The 12668-nt window shown below is 39.4% G+C and overlaps 1 protein-coding gene across 1 annotated transcript; it reads right to left on the bottom strand.

The window, feature by feature from the left end:
- Nucleotides 1-382: 382 nt before the first annotated feature.
- LOC143404187 (T-cell surface glycoprotein CD1e, membrane-associated-like) lies at nucleotides 383-3266 on the bottom strand. Its single transcript, XM_076862474.1, has 6 exons — nucleotides 3119-3266; nucleotides 2492-2788; nucleotides 1666-1944; nucleotides 1142-1420; nucleotides 660-753; nucleotides 383-548 (listed from the first exon to the last, which is right to left on the bottom strand). The coding sequence occupies exons 1-6, from the start codon at nucleotides 3264-3266 to the stop codon at nucleotides 383-385; spliced, it is 1263 nt and encodes a 420-aa protein (XP_076718589.1).
- Nucleotides 3267-12668: the final 9402 nt, after the last annotated feature.

The following is a 12668-nucleotide window of genomic DNA, read 5'->3' as shown; positions in this document are numbered from 1 at the left end:
CATACACCTAAATCCTATTTTCAAGCATCTGAGAGGAAAGGGAAGAGCAAAAATCCCTAAAGAATGATTGATCAGAGCAGGAAGAGGTGAGTGTGTTGAGGAAGGCCAGTCCAATCTGGGGAGTATAGAAGAGCTTTCAAATGGTCAATCCTGGGAAACCACCATGAGAAGAAGGCATCTGAGTTCCATCTCGAAGGATCAATGGTGATGAACAAAGCAAAAAAGAAAAAAAGATATTGCCGGAAGATGAAAAGCAAAGGGTGTCCAAAGGGATCGATATCTCTGCCACAATAAGTTGTTTGAATAATATCATATTTTCCTTAGAGGACAAGAAGCATATGTAAGAAGTAGACAAGGAGTTTACGTGCAAGGCAAACCAATATCACCAGAGTTGGTTTAGACTTGTTTTCCACTTCAAAATTCTCTTTTTGATCCAGGACTCTGATGTCATGGGAAGCTCATGTGCTGGATTCCTGGGGTCCTGGGTTTGGGCTCCCAGGGGAAAGGCGGAGTTGGATCTACAGGGAGACAGGATTTTCCAATTGGAGCTGTGAGAAAAGAAGAGGATCTTAATCTTAAAGAAGGTGAATCACAGAGAAAGGGAGAAAGGGAAAAAAGATACACAGGATGAACAAACAAAGAATAAAAAAAAATCACACCTCTGCTTTTTACACCACAAGTGCAGTCCAAACAGCAGGACGAAGGTGACTATGGCAGTCAAACACATCAGAAGCAGAAGGATGGCGTATCCACCTGGTTGGGATAAAATAAGCAGAGAGACCCATGAAATGCTCCTGATCCGCCACAGGTTAGGCTTTGGTCATGGGGGCAGGGGGTTTCCTGGGGTTCTCACTGTGTTCTAGAGCCTATGTTTCAACCCCCTGTCCCCAGTCTGTGTCCATCAGGTACCCACCCCAACCCTCTTCCACCAAATCAATAGTTTCTTTTTTCTTTAGTTCCTCTAATTTCTGATTTCCAATTTCTTTAAATTTACTTGCTATCACTCCCTCCCCCTTCTTTATTTGGATTTTCCCACTTTTATCCTTCCCGCACTTAGGATTTCTACCTATTTCCCCAGTTCCTCACTGAAAATCCCTAGGACTATTTTCCGTCATTCCCAGCTGGGTCTCAGTTCTCTCACCCCAGTGAATGACTATATCATGGCTTCCCAGACTGCTGTGCTTCAGCCTGCAGGCCAGGCCAGCTGCCTCCCGAGTGGCCACATTCATAGTCACCCGAAGATACCACGTTCCATCAGCATTAGGCAGGAGGTCACCCCGCTGAGTGCCCCATTGCTCCTGGTCACCCCGCATCCATATCACCCACACGAGCTTTGGGTAGAAACCAGAGACGTGGCACACCAGCAGCAGACGTCCAGGCCCAGGACTGGGGCCACTGGACAGCCAGACCTCAGGCTTCACTACACAGGGGAAAAGTGGGGAGAAATGGAAGTTTTGTGAGCACTTTGAGCTCGAGTTCAGGTATTGGGTGCCTTAGAAGTTTGAGTTATCACTTCTTTTATATTTTCTTGGGAAAACAATCCTGAAGCCAGGCATCTCTCCCTGGGACCTCTTATTGCGTGTTTCAACAGATGATGAGAAAGGGCGAATCCAAACAAAGGAGTAAGAGCAATAGGAGTAGGAGGGGAGAGAGTGTCGGACTCACCTTGCCGCTCTAGCTCTGACTTCCCTGCGGCAAGGACGCCTGCCAGAAATCGAGGGCAAGTGTCATGGAGGAGGCTCTGCACTATTTCCTTGATATCTTCGTAGAGATTGAGCACCCGACAGACGTTCTGGACCCGACTCTCTCCTCTTGGAGATAGCTGCCAGGAACCCCCTTGGAAGCTCAGGAAGTCTGATCCTTGGTATGCCCCATTAAAGAAGCCCTCTGAGGCCTGCCCAGCATGCAGTCTACAACCTGATGATGTCTGGAGCTCAAGGGGGTCTGAGAATGGACAGAAAAGAGAATCAATATGAAAAGAATGACAAGAAGGGAAAATTAAAAAAAAAATCTAAAGAGCGATGGAATTCAAAGGACCAAATTGCTGGGGAATCCTATAGGAAACTAGAATTGAGAGGCAAAATGGGAAATAGATGTGTGGGAAGAAAATTGGAAGCTAATAAATGTATATGGGAATAATCATATTGGAATAATTGATAGGGAAGGCATAGAAGATAGGGGACTGGTCTGGGAAAACTCAGAGGGGTGGTGAGGTCAAGGTCAGGCCATGCGAACACTCAGTCCAATCACAGATGGGCAGAACAGGAGGGTGTGTCCAGGGGTGGGAAGAGAGAAGCTCAGGCGGGCCCTGCTGTGCATATGGCAGGATGGGGGTGGTGAAGGGTGAAGCAGAGAAGTGAGTGTGAGCCAAAGGGAGGCAGGGAGCAAGGTCAGGAAAGGTAAAGATGGCAGAATCTGGTCCACCCCCACACACACACACATTTGGAAGATGGCCAGAGAGCCCAGACAAAACTTGGAACACCAAACTCACATTCAAACTGGAACTGGCTAGAAAAGGCCTGCACGACCCTGATGAAACCGTGGAAGTACATCTGGAACAGCGACTGAAGGCTCTTCACCTCCTCCTTGCTGAAGTTTCCAAGGGACCAGGGCTTCAGGTCCTCAAGGGAGCCTAAGACCTTGTCCCAGCCAAGAATCTCCAGGTCACCCAGCCAGCCAGAGGCCTGGGTGCTGGCCCAGCTGTGGTTGGCAAAGGAGGAAATGTGGACTAGGTGGAAGGAGAGGGGCTCTTCTGCTGGGGCATGATGAGTTCTTAGAGCCTGGGGAGCTGAAAGAGAGGAGAGTGGCCGGTGGAGAGACTATAAGGGATGAGAGAAGAGACAATGCAAGAAGAAGAAGAATTCAGGGTGGAAAGAAAGAATGCAGATAGTTACAGTTTTCAAATATCCCAATACCCTCTATTCCCTAACCCAGGCCCCTATTGCTAAAATCAGAGACAGAAACTGAGACGAGAAGCAAGAATTCTCTCCCAGGATACAGTCTGGAGTGTAGACTCCAAGGGCATATTGTAAGAGAATTGCCTCCTTCGGGCAGATTCTCCAAGGGCTTTCTCTGCTGTGCCTGACCACAAATATCTTTTCACCTGAGCTCTTCTTACCAGTTGTGCTTTGCCCATGGCAGAGAAGTCCCTCGAAGAGGAGAAGGAGCAGGAGCAGCATTTGGAGTTTTGATGTCTTGGCCAGGAAGCTCTCTTCAGAAGTCAGATATATGCTGCCCTCCCGACACCTTCTCCTACTCTCATCCATCTCTCTTTGTGGCACAGACTAACCTCTGCCTCTACCCACTTCCCTATCAGAAAATCCTCACTTGCCTTGCTCAGCCACAGCCTCCCATAAGGTCTCTCATTTCCCTCTCTCTCTCTCCCCCTGTTGGCTTCCAAGTTTCTCCTCTCTTGCCTGCATTCTCCTGACCTCCCCTATTGCACCAACTGCACAAATCCTGGAGTCTTGGATTTGGACAAAGTCTGTAGTCTGTCATATGGCTACAAAAGTCAATGGCATTCGGCCTTAGAGAAATCTAGTTCACCAGTGTTGTCATCTGCAAAAGGAAGTGGTAGAAGTCACTCAGGTGGTGCACAGTAACCTTCCTGCAATCTCCCCTTTGCTTATCTGTCTGGGGTCTTCTCCTCCTCCTCACCTTTTCTCCCTTTTATTGGTTCTCTCTGTCTTTCTCTACCTGAGTATTATTTTTACCTCAGTATGTTTATTTTTACTCTGTATTTTGCCTCTGTATGTTTATTTTTACTCTGTATGATTATAATCCACAAACTTCTTTCTTAGAATGACATGTTTGCTGGGGTGGTATCCTACCCTGAAAATAGGCACTGTGCTTGCAAGAGAAACTAAGATAGATGAACTTCCAAGAGAAACTCCTTTATTCTTTTATTTAAAAATATTTTTAGTTGTAGATGGACACAATGATTTATTTTGTTTATTTAGTTTTTTTTTTTTAATGTGGTGGTGGGGATCCAACCCAGGGCCTCACACATGCTGGGCAAGTGCTCTATCACTGAGCTATAACCCCAGCCCGAGAAACTCCTTTATTCTTGCTGAAAGTTGAAAGAGCAAGTGCATCATGTTCCCAAAAGAGTGGAGCTTGTTGTAAATGACAGTTTCTTATTTCTGCAGAAAATTCAGGTTACTGTTACATATTTATTTTAAATATCATCAGAAAAAATTGAACCATCCTACATATTTTTACTAACGATATCAAAAGGGGTATATGCCATACAACATGATAAAATCTATTAGAAAGCTTATGTTAAAACAGATGTAAATGTAGAGGGAAGTCAGTGCTAGAATTTAGGGAACAAAGAAAGAGTCAGTACAAGAGAAATGAGTAAACCTTGACTATGAAAGATTATTCATGCAACACTGGAGAATTGTTCTTTGTTGTTTGTTTTTTTTTCAAGAAAGTGAAAGATGCTAAACATAGAGTGATGTGGTAAAATGGCATTTAGGAAAACGCCTAGATCCCAGTTGGATTTACTGGAGGATGCATCAGAGTGATAACACGAAGATGGCAAAGGACAATCATGATCAGAATAAAGGCAACAGAAGTGAGAACTGTGAGGAGTGAAAAATAGCAAAGATAATACAGACTTAAGAATTGTGACTGGGAGGAAATGATATGGGGCCACACAGCTAGAGAACACAGGTGTTATATGCCCCAAATTCAGATGCACAGTTCAATGTGTATTGTGTTATTGTGGGTCGTGTTGGAATTCAGGCTATACTTGGAAGAATTTAGATGATTCATGTTATGTGGGTTGTTGCAAGGGGTGTTGTGAACTAGAACCTCCCAAGCATGAGGTGGCACAGAAAAAAAGACTTTCCCCATCTCTTTCAAATTATATTTTAAACTTACTTTAAGAATGTCATCATCTATGCTTTGGGAAATAATCAAGTATCTTGAAATGTGTTCATTCATACATTCTTTGAATCATTATAAATGTTCATTGAGTGCTTACTATATGCCAGGCATTTTACTTAGAACTAAAAATATAATGGTAGTTCAAATTAACAGTGGGGAGAATATATAGTCCTTGTGCTGGTAGAGTTCAGCATGGAGAGAAGAAACCATAGAGAGGAATATAGGACCATAATTGTGTAAGCACCAAATCTGGAAGTATGCAGTACTTTTACAACAAATGATAAGAGAAATAGACAATGGGGCTGGGGATGTGGCTCAAGCGGTAGCGCGCTCATCTGGCATGCATGCGTCCCGGGTTCGATCCTCAGCACCACATACAAAAAAAAGATGTTGTGTCTGCTGAAAACTAAACAATAAATATTAAAAAAAATTCTCTCTCTCTCTCTCTTAAAAAAAGAAAAAAGAAAAGAAATAGACAAGATCAAGGAACAGTTTCCAGAACACAGTGACAGACCTGGGTCCAAGGGAATATTAAAAGTTAACTTGGAAAGAGAAACCATTACATGAAAAAACTATGCAATTATGGGGAATATCTTCCATCTGAGGAACTGAAAAAGTTGCAATTCACTTGTATTTCACAACAAAACTTCTCAACCATTAAAATGTACTTCTTTGTTTTAATCATGTCTTTTCTTGAGAAAATGGAAAAAAAAAATAAATTCAGACATGATCACCCACTGGATCTCAGAGCATACCCTAGCAACAGTTATATCATGTTCACATTCAAGTGACAAGTTCAGAAGACTGGACATCTGATCTTGACCCAGTCCGCCCACAGTGGCCTGCCACATCTGCAATTTTAAAAATCAGTAGTAGGCATTTTAGATCTCATTATTCTATCAGTTCATTGCGTTGTAAGTTTCCTTTGTGCTTGTCAACCATCATTTTCAGAGAGACAGCTTCTCCGGTAAACCCTGGGTGGTCTGGGTCTTCCTTCTGCCTGCTACATGTTAGGCGGAAATGAGCTCAAGTAGAACACCTCACTTCTGCTACACCACCACCTGTTAGGCCCCTGAGGTCCCTTTGAACATCCAATGAGCCTCTTTTAAAGTTCTTTGATTCTGCACGACAGTGCATCTTCAGAGGAGTGGGAACATTCCCAGTGCATGCTAAGACCATGCAGTTGGAAGAGTTGTTGCTGTAATTTTACTGTAGGGAATTTCCAGAATGATGGAGTAAGGAGCTTGGCTGACCATCTCCACCTAAAATAGTGATAAAACTATAAAACTGTGATCACACTATTAAAAAACAATCACTTGAGGATCTGGAAAGGAATCAAAGGTATGCAACTAATTGAGAAGTGCTGATTCTAGAAAACAATTGAACCTAGGTAAGCACAGTTGTAAGTTCATCTCTATCCCATATACAGTACCTTCACTGCTTTGTACCAGGGCAAGGAAAGAAAGAATAAAAAAAGCATCTTTGCTGGATGTGGCTAACTTGATTTAGAGTGCAGTAGGAGGAAAAACAAGAAACCCAACATTATTACCAAAAACAATAACAAACTCCATGGCAAACAAATGGGAAAAGTTTGCTTCCCAGTGGGCATGAGGGTGTAGCATTGAACAAGGTGAGCAGACATACTGTGAATGAGGTGAGAAGAGTATCTGCAGACCAGCCAGAAAATCTTGAGAGACATACTGTGAATAAGATTATCATTTGGGACCTGAGTAGCCCCCACTTGTTCCTGGAAGTCTAGAAGAAAGCCCACAGGTACACAGCTGCAAGCATGCTCAAAGAGATCATAAATGACCATCCTTTGCTTTCTGCAGGTCCCTGCAGCAGTGTGAGGCTTGTGTACATGCTAGGAGGAAACAGAAATAAAGTGAAGCAAAAAGGAAAAGTCAGCACTGACTTGCAAACTTCCAGAACTTGCAGTAGATTTCCCAGCCTGAGGGAAAAATCCAATGGCAAAGGGCAGAATCCTTAACAGCTCAAAATGCTTCAACAGAGTCTTGGACCAAACACAGAGCCACCACAATGCTGTGTTGACATAGAAGTGACCTGTAAGGAATTGGACTTAAGAAGAAAAAAATAAATAAAACAATTTCTACAACTCAGAAGAAGAAATAACAGCACCTGGTACCATTCTGAACAGAAGATGATACTATTGAAGAATCAGAATAAATACATGATCTGCAGATACATTTTTTTCCAGCAACAAAAGATACATGAAAATGGAGAGGCACATAATACTGTACATGGCGGCAGGGAAGAAGTCAACAGAAACAGCATTTGATGTTGCTTAAATGTTGAGCTTAGCAGAAAGATCCCAAATTTCCTATGAAATATTATCACTGACCAAAGCCCATATTGAAGAACTAAAATAGAATACAACAACAATGAGAAGAATAATGGAGAATACAATTAAAGAGAGAGAAATAATTTTTTAAAGGTAAATGGAAATTCTGGAGTCTAAAAGTACAATAAATTTCTGTTAGGTACAAGATAAATATACAAAAAATTATATTTCTATATACATATAAGTCTTGCAAAAATGAAATGGGAAAGTGATTTTATTCACTAAATGATCAAAAAGAATAAAATATCTAAGAACAAATTTAACCAAGGAAATGAAAAGTAGGTACATTGAAAACTATAAAGTAATACCAAGAGAAATTAAATATCTAAATAAGTAGTGATATATTATTATATATTTATATATGCAAAATAAAGATACGAAATAAAATGAACCACATAATACTTAAATTCATTTTATATATACATATATTATAAACAACTCATCTTGCATTTGTGCAAATAAAGCTGATTTTATGGGCTTTTTTTTTTGCTTGATATCACTTTGAATAGATAAGGTTCAAAGGAAAATTCTATAGTATAATATTGGTGCATTTATTTAGCATGATTTATCTACATAAACTACTTAATTTTTTAATTTTTAATTTCTATTCCTTAATATGTTCTAAAAGACAAAATTCATGCCCACACCATCTTTCTTACACCATTCATATTATTTATTCATTGATGATCCAGCAGCACCTGTCTTATTCTTAAATTTGATGTTAAATATTCCAAATTTTTGTAATTAATTTATTTCCAACTTGAATTTTGTTTTCTATACTTTGGTTGTAGTGACACCAAATGATATGATGAGCTCCCTTTTATTCCAGGTTGATAAAGTGCCCCCCCCCATCAGTTAATACTTAATTATACTGAGGGCATTATTAACTAATAATGAAAAACCCAATGGTTAATTTTTTTCCTTTTAACTTCATAATATAAACAGTTACATTAATTGACTTTATCTTAAAAAGTAAAATGCCCATCCATGCCCATCCTTATAATTATTATGTAATAATCCTACATATTTATGGGGTATAGTGTGATATTTGATTAAATGTATGCAATGTATAATGATCAAAATCAAGATAATTAATATTTTTAACTCATTTCCATTTCATTATGTTGTGAGACTTCAAGTTCCTCTCTTTTACTTCTTTATAAAATATGTAATGCCTATTGTGAACTAAAGTCACTCTATTTTCTATAGAACACTAGAACTTTATTTTCCTACCTAAGTTTTGGTGCCCACTGTATGTCAGACAGGGATATTTAGAATGTCACAGTTGCCCTTTTCAGTCTTGCTCTGAGATGACCCCTACTTCTATTGTCTTATCTTCCCCTTTTAAAATAGAAACATTTGATTGGTGCCTGCCTCACATTGTATCCTGGAAGTGTGAAACTTTTTTTTAAAAAACAGGGGTTTACATTAAATTTGCCTTGAGTCTCAGAGGAGAGTTTGGACTTGGACTATTGAGCAAAGTGAGAACAGTTGACTTTGGGACTCAGTGATAGAAAGAATGGATTTTACTCTGTGAGATGTATAAATCTTGGGGATCAGGGGCGAAAATATGATGGCTTTAATATGAATGTTGTCCCCCAAAAGACCATGTGTTAAAGGCTTGGTCCCCAGGTTGGCACAATTAGCTCAATTAGAAGGTGCTCTGAGTCTTCAGGGGTAGGGCTTTATAGGGGGTTCTTTATTAATTGGGGTGTACCCCAAGGTTGATCAAGGGATCCATGCCCATCCTCGGTCTCTTTTCTTTTTCTCCCTCCTTCCCCCCTCTCTTTCTGCTTCAGGATGTAAAATGTTTGCTATGACATGAACATTGCCTTAAGATACCCTCACAATCTCACAGAAGCCAAAAAGCAAAGGAGCTGCCCAATTGTGAGCTGAAGCCCCAGAAGTATGAACTAAATAACTTCTTTACCATATTTATAATTGTCTTAGGCATTTCTCTTTAGTGGTAGAAAATTGAATGATACAATGGTCAAATTAAAAATGTTAAGCAGTTATTATCCATGTTGTTCTGATTTTCAATAATGGTTACATGTCCAGTTCACAAACAAGCCAGACACCCCCCTCACATCTAAATCATCAAAGACAGACACCATTTAGCTCCATCAGGAACCCAACACAACTGCATGATGACTGCGGTGTTTCTGTTAAGGACTTTTGGGATGGATCACTACAACATACGACTCTTGTCCATCCACACTATCTACACTGTGATTTATTATAGTCAATGGCTAAAGATTATTGTTACCTCATTCTTTGCACTATTAGTGAAGTACACAGTAGGATGGAGTAGCCATTGCATGAACCTGGTTTCTCACTACCAGGAGTGTCACTGTTCTGACAGGTGACACAATTCAACAGGTTCAAAAAGCTACCCAATGTGAAATATTTGAATAACAGAGATAATACTAAATTTCATACTTTAAATTTTCCATCCTAGTTAATTCAACATAATGAATATTGATTTAAAATCTAAAATTTTCATTCTATTTCACTCCAGGATTTTAAAATAAGCATAGTTTTTAGCTTAAATCATAGAGTGAATGCCCTCTTTCATGTGGTACCTACATCCCTTTTCTAACAGTGGGTAAAAAGCCCTAAGTTTCTATTTTCCCAAAATGTTACCCAAAAATAAGAATTGAAACAAGAATAAAATAAGAAGAAAGGATGACTCCTAACCAATTATATTAACTTTTAAAATATCACTGGACTTTTACTTATGGGAATGGTGGATTATGTTATTTAGGCTAAGCTATTCTCCAGAGTACAACTAGTCATAGACTGGAAAAATTCTACCTGATGACATCTGAGAGCTATGAACACAGTGAGGAATTAGCGGGCTACAAGCCAGGAATGGAAAGAAGTCTTGCGAGACAGAGCCCAGGGTCTGGAACCACATTTCCTTCACCTACAGACACCTACAAACTCTAAAGACACAAGGAGTTGAGCAGAACATTGCACAGGCTTGTGGGGCCAGGGAACAAAAGTTAGGATTCTGTGGGTGCAGAGGAAGAGAAGTCCTGGTATACACCACAGGCTTTGGTTTGAAATTCTAAAGCCTACACTGTCAATCTCTCTACCCCTGGATAAAGTAAATCATAAATAGGAAAAAGAAAATGGAGCATCTGTGGTTAAAATCCAGATTTGAATATTGTATTACTGATCTGATTCAGATCAACAAGCATTGCTAGTCCTGAACTCTGTGAAGTGGAGTAATGAAAAGGATAAAAGAATCAAAGTCAAGATTACCACATTGTATGCAAAATTTATTTTGAAAGTTAAATTTATGTGTGCTGTAAATTCAAATACACAACAATCATAGCACACAGGAAGTGGATAAATGATAATAAATATTCCTAAGTAACTAAACTAGCAAAGTGGTAAAATATTAACTAATTTTAGGAAGTAAATAACATTACATCAATGGAAATAATAACATTAAAATGGTGGGAAAAGACACAAATAAAAACACTAACCCCGAGGAACCTGATCAGGCCCTACTATGTCCTGAAAACATCACCTCACTGACAAGGAAACATTAAAAGAAGAAACACAAGGAAGATGTAGCATTTGTAAATATTTAGGCATGTGATAGGACATTCTTTAAATTATGAAGCCAACGATATATATAAAAAATGTATAATTTTGGTGGAGAATTTTATTAACATACCTATGTGAATGATAGAAAAAGCAAATTGCTGAATATGCATTAGAGGGGCACAACACAATTAATAAAAGTGACCTAATGGATGTATTTAGAATTCGACTTTTTAACACCAGAACCAGAATTCTCTTCCAAAAAACATGGAACACTTATACTGAAAGTGATGTTTATCTATAAAACAGTGTTCTGATGTTTATCCATAAAACAGTATGAACAAATTTCAAAAGAGTGAAAACACATAAAATATTTTTGCTGACACAATGGGATTCAGTCAAAGCAATGCTATTCCTGGCAAATCCCCACCCTAAGTGGAAATTCAGAAATACAGTTGTCCATGTAATAATGAACAATTAGAAAATATATTGAACTGACAAAGAATGCAGTATATCAAGCTGACTGAAAAGCATTAAAGCCCTACTTTAATAGAATTTTTAGCCTTTAAATAAAGCCAATGTGGGAGAATGAGGTACTCATGAATTTCCACCAAGACATAAGAACAAGGAAAGCAAATTAAACCTGAAATATGTAGAAAAAAAATGAAAATAAATTGCACAATTTGGGTGACTTGTACAAAATATTTGAAACTTATCAAACCTAACAAAAAGTAAATTCTGAATACACAATAAGAAGACCTACAAAGATTCTTAAAAACTGGCCACAAACAGTCTAGATGCCCTTCAAAACACACACACACACACACACACACACACACACACACACACACACAAACACACAGAGTGAAATATTACTTAGCCTTCAAGAAAAATGAAATTATGGCATTTATAGGTAAATAGATGGAGTTGGAGAATATTATGCTAAGTGAAGTAAGCCAATCCCCCAAAACAAAGGCCAAATGTGTTCTCTGATAAGTGGATGCTGATCCATAATGGGGGGATGCAGGGGGAGGGGAGGGAAGAATGGAAAAACTCTGGATTAAGCAGAGGGAGGGAATGTGTTGGGGAGAAGATAGTGGAATGAGATGGACATTATTATCCCTATGTATGGGTATGATTGCACAAATGGCATGACTCTACATCATATACAACAAGAGAAATGAAAAGTTTTGCTCCATTTGAGTAAAAAAATAAAATTAAATTAATAAAAAAATAACTGGCCACAAATCCCAGCTCCGGAAGCTGAGGCAAGAGGATCACAAGTTTGAAGCCATCCTCAGCAACTTAATGAAGCCCTAAGTAATTTAGGGAAACCCAGACCCAAAAAGCAGGGGGAGGGTGCTGGGGATGTGCCTCTTGGGTTCAATCTCTGGTGAAAAAAAAATCGTCACAAAATTTAATACTTTTCTATTAAAGAAACAAAAAAACCTCCAACACATGACTGCCGGGGTCCAGCCCCAGGAGGGATCCAGGGGTCCTGAAGGATGAGTGGCATTGGTGAAAGAAGAGATGGAATGGCAGGTTGCAGGTTATGAGCAGTCTTCAGAGATCTCCCGCCCCTGGAGGGCCCTTTACTTTTATACCTTTTTTACAGGTGTTTTTTCAGGTAGTTAATGGATAGCCTCAAAGCCACAAACTTCTTTGATTTACATGATTTTCCAGAGTTACAATCTTTTCTGGCATATATTGATTACCTAAGATGTTGAGTACCTTGTTTAAGATATTTTCCTATAACCTTTGCCAATCATGATTAAGCTTTTACATTGTCACCTCAATCACTGGTTACTAGACTATGCAACTAGACTACGTCTCCTGACTTACTATTAATGTTTTAACT

Source organism: Callospermophilus lateralis, chromosome 7 (assembly GCF_048772815.1).
Source record: "Callospermophilus lateralis isolate mCalLat2 chromosome 7, mCalLat2.hap1, whole genome shotgun sequence".
In the NCBI taxonomy this organism is placed as follows: domain Eukaryota; kingdom Metazoa; phylum Chordata; class Mammalia; order Rodentia; family Sciuridae; genus Callospermophilus; species Callospermophilus lateralis.
This window is presented reverse-complemented; position numbering and strand designations above follow the sequence as displayed.

Excerpts from the sequence above, each read along its gene's own strand:
- LOC143404187 (XM_076862474.1), bottom strand. The coding sequence starts at position 3,266 with ATGGATGAGAGTAGGAGAAGGTGTCGGGAGGGCAGCATATATCTGACT. Across the intron at positions 1,421-1,665 it reads GTCAGAGCTAGAGCGGCAAG|TGAAGCCTGAGGTCTGGCTG; the intron begins GTGAGTCCGACA and ends TCCCCTGTGTAG. Across the intron at positions 754-1,141 it reads TGATATAGTCATTCACTGGG|GTGGATACGCCATCCTTCTG; the intron begins GTGAGAGAACTG and ends TATCCCAACCAG.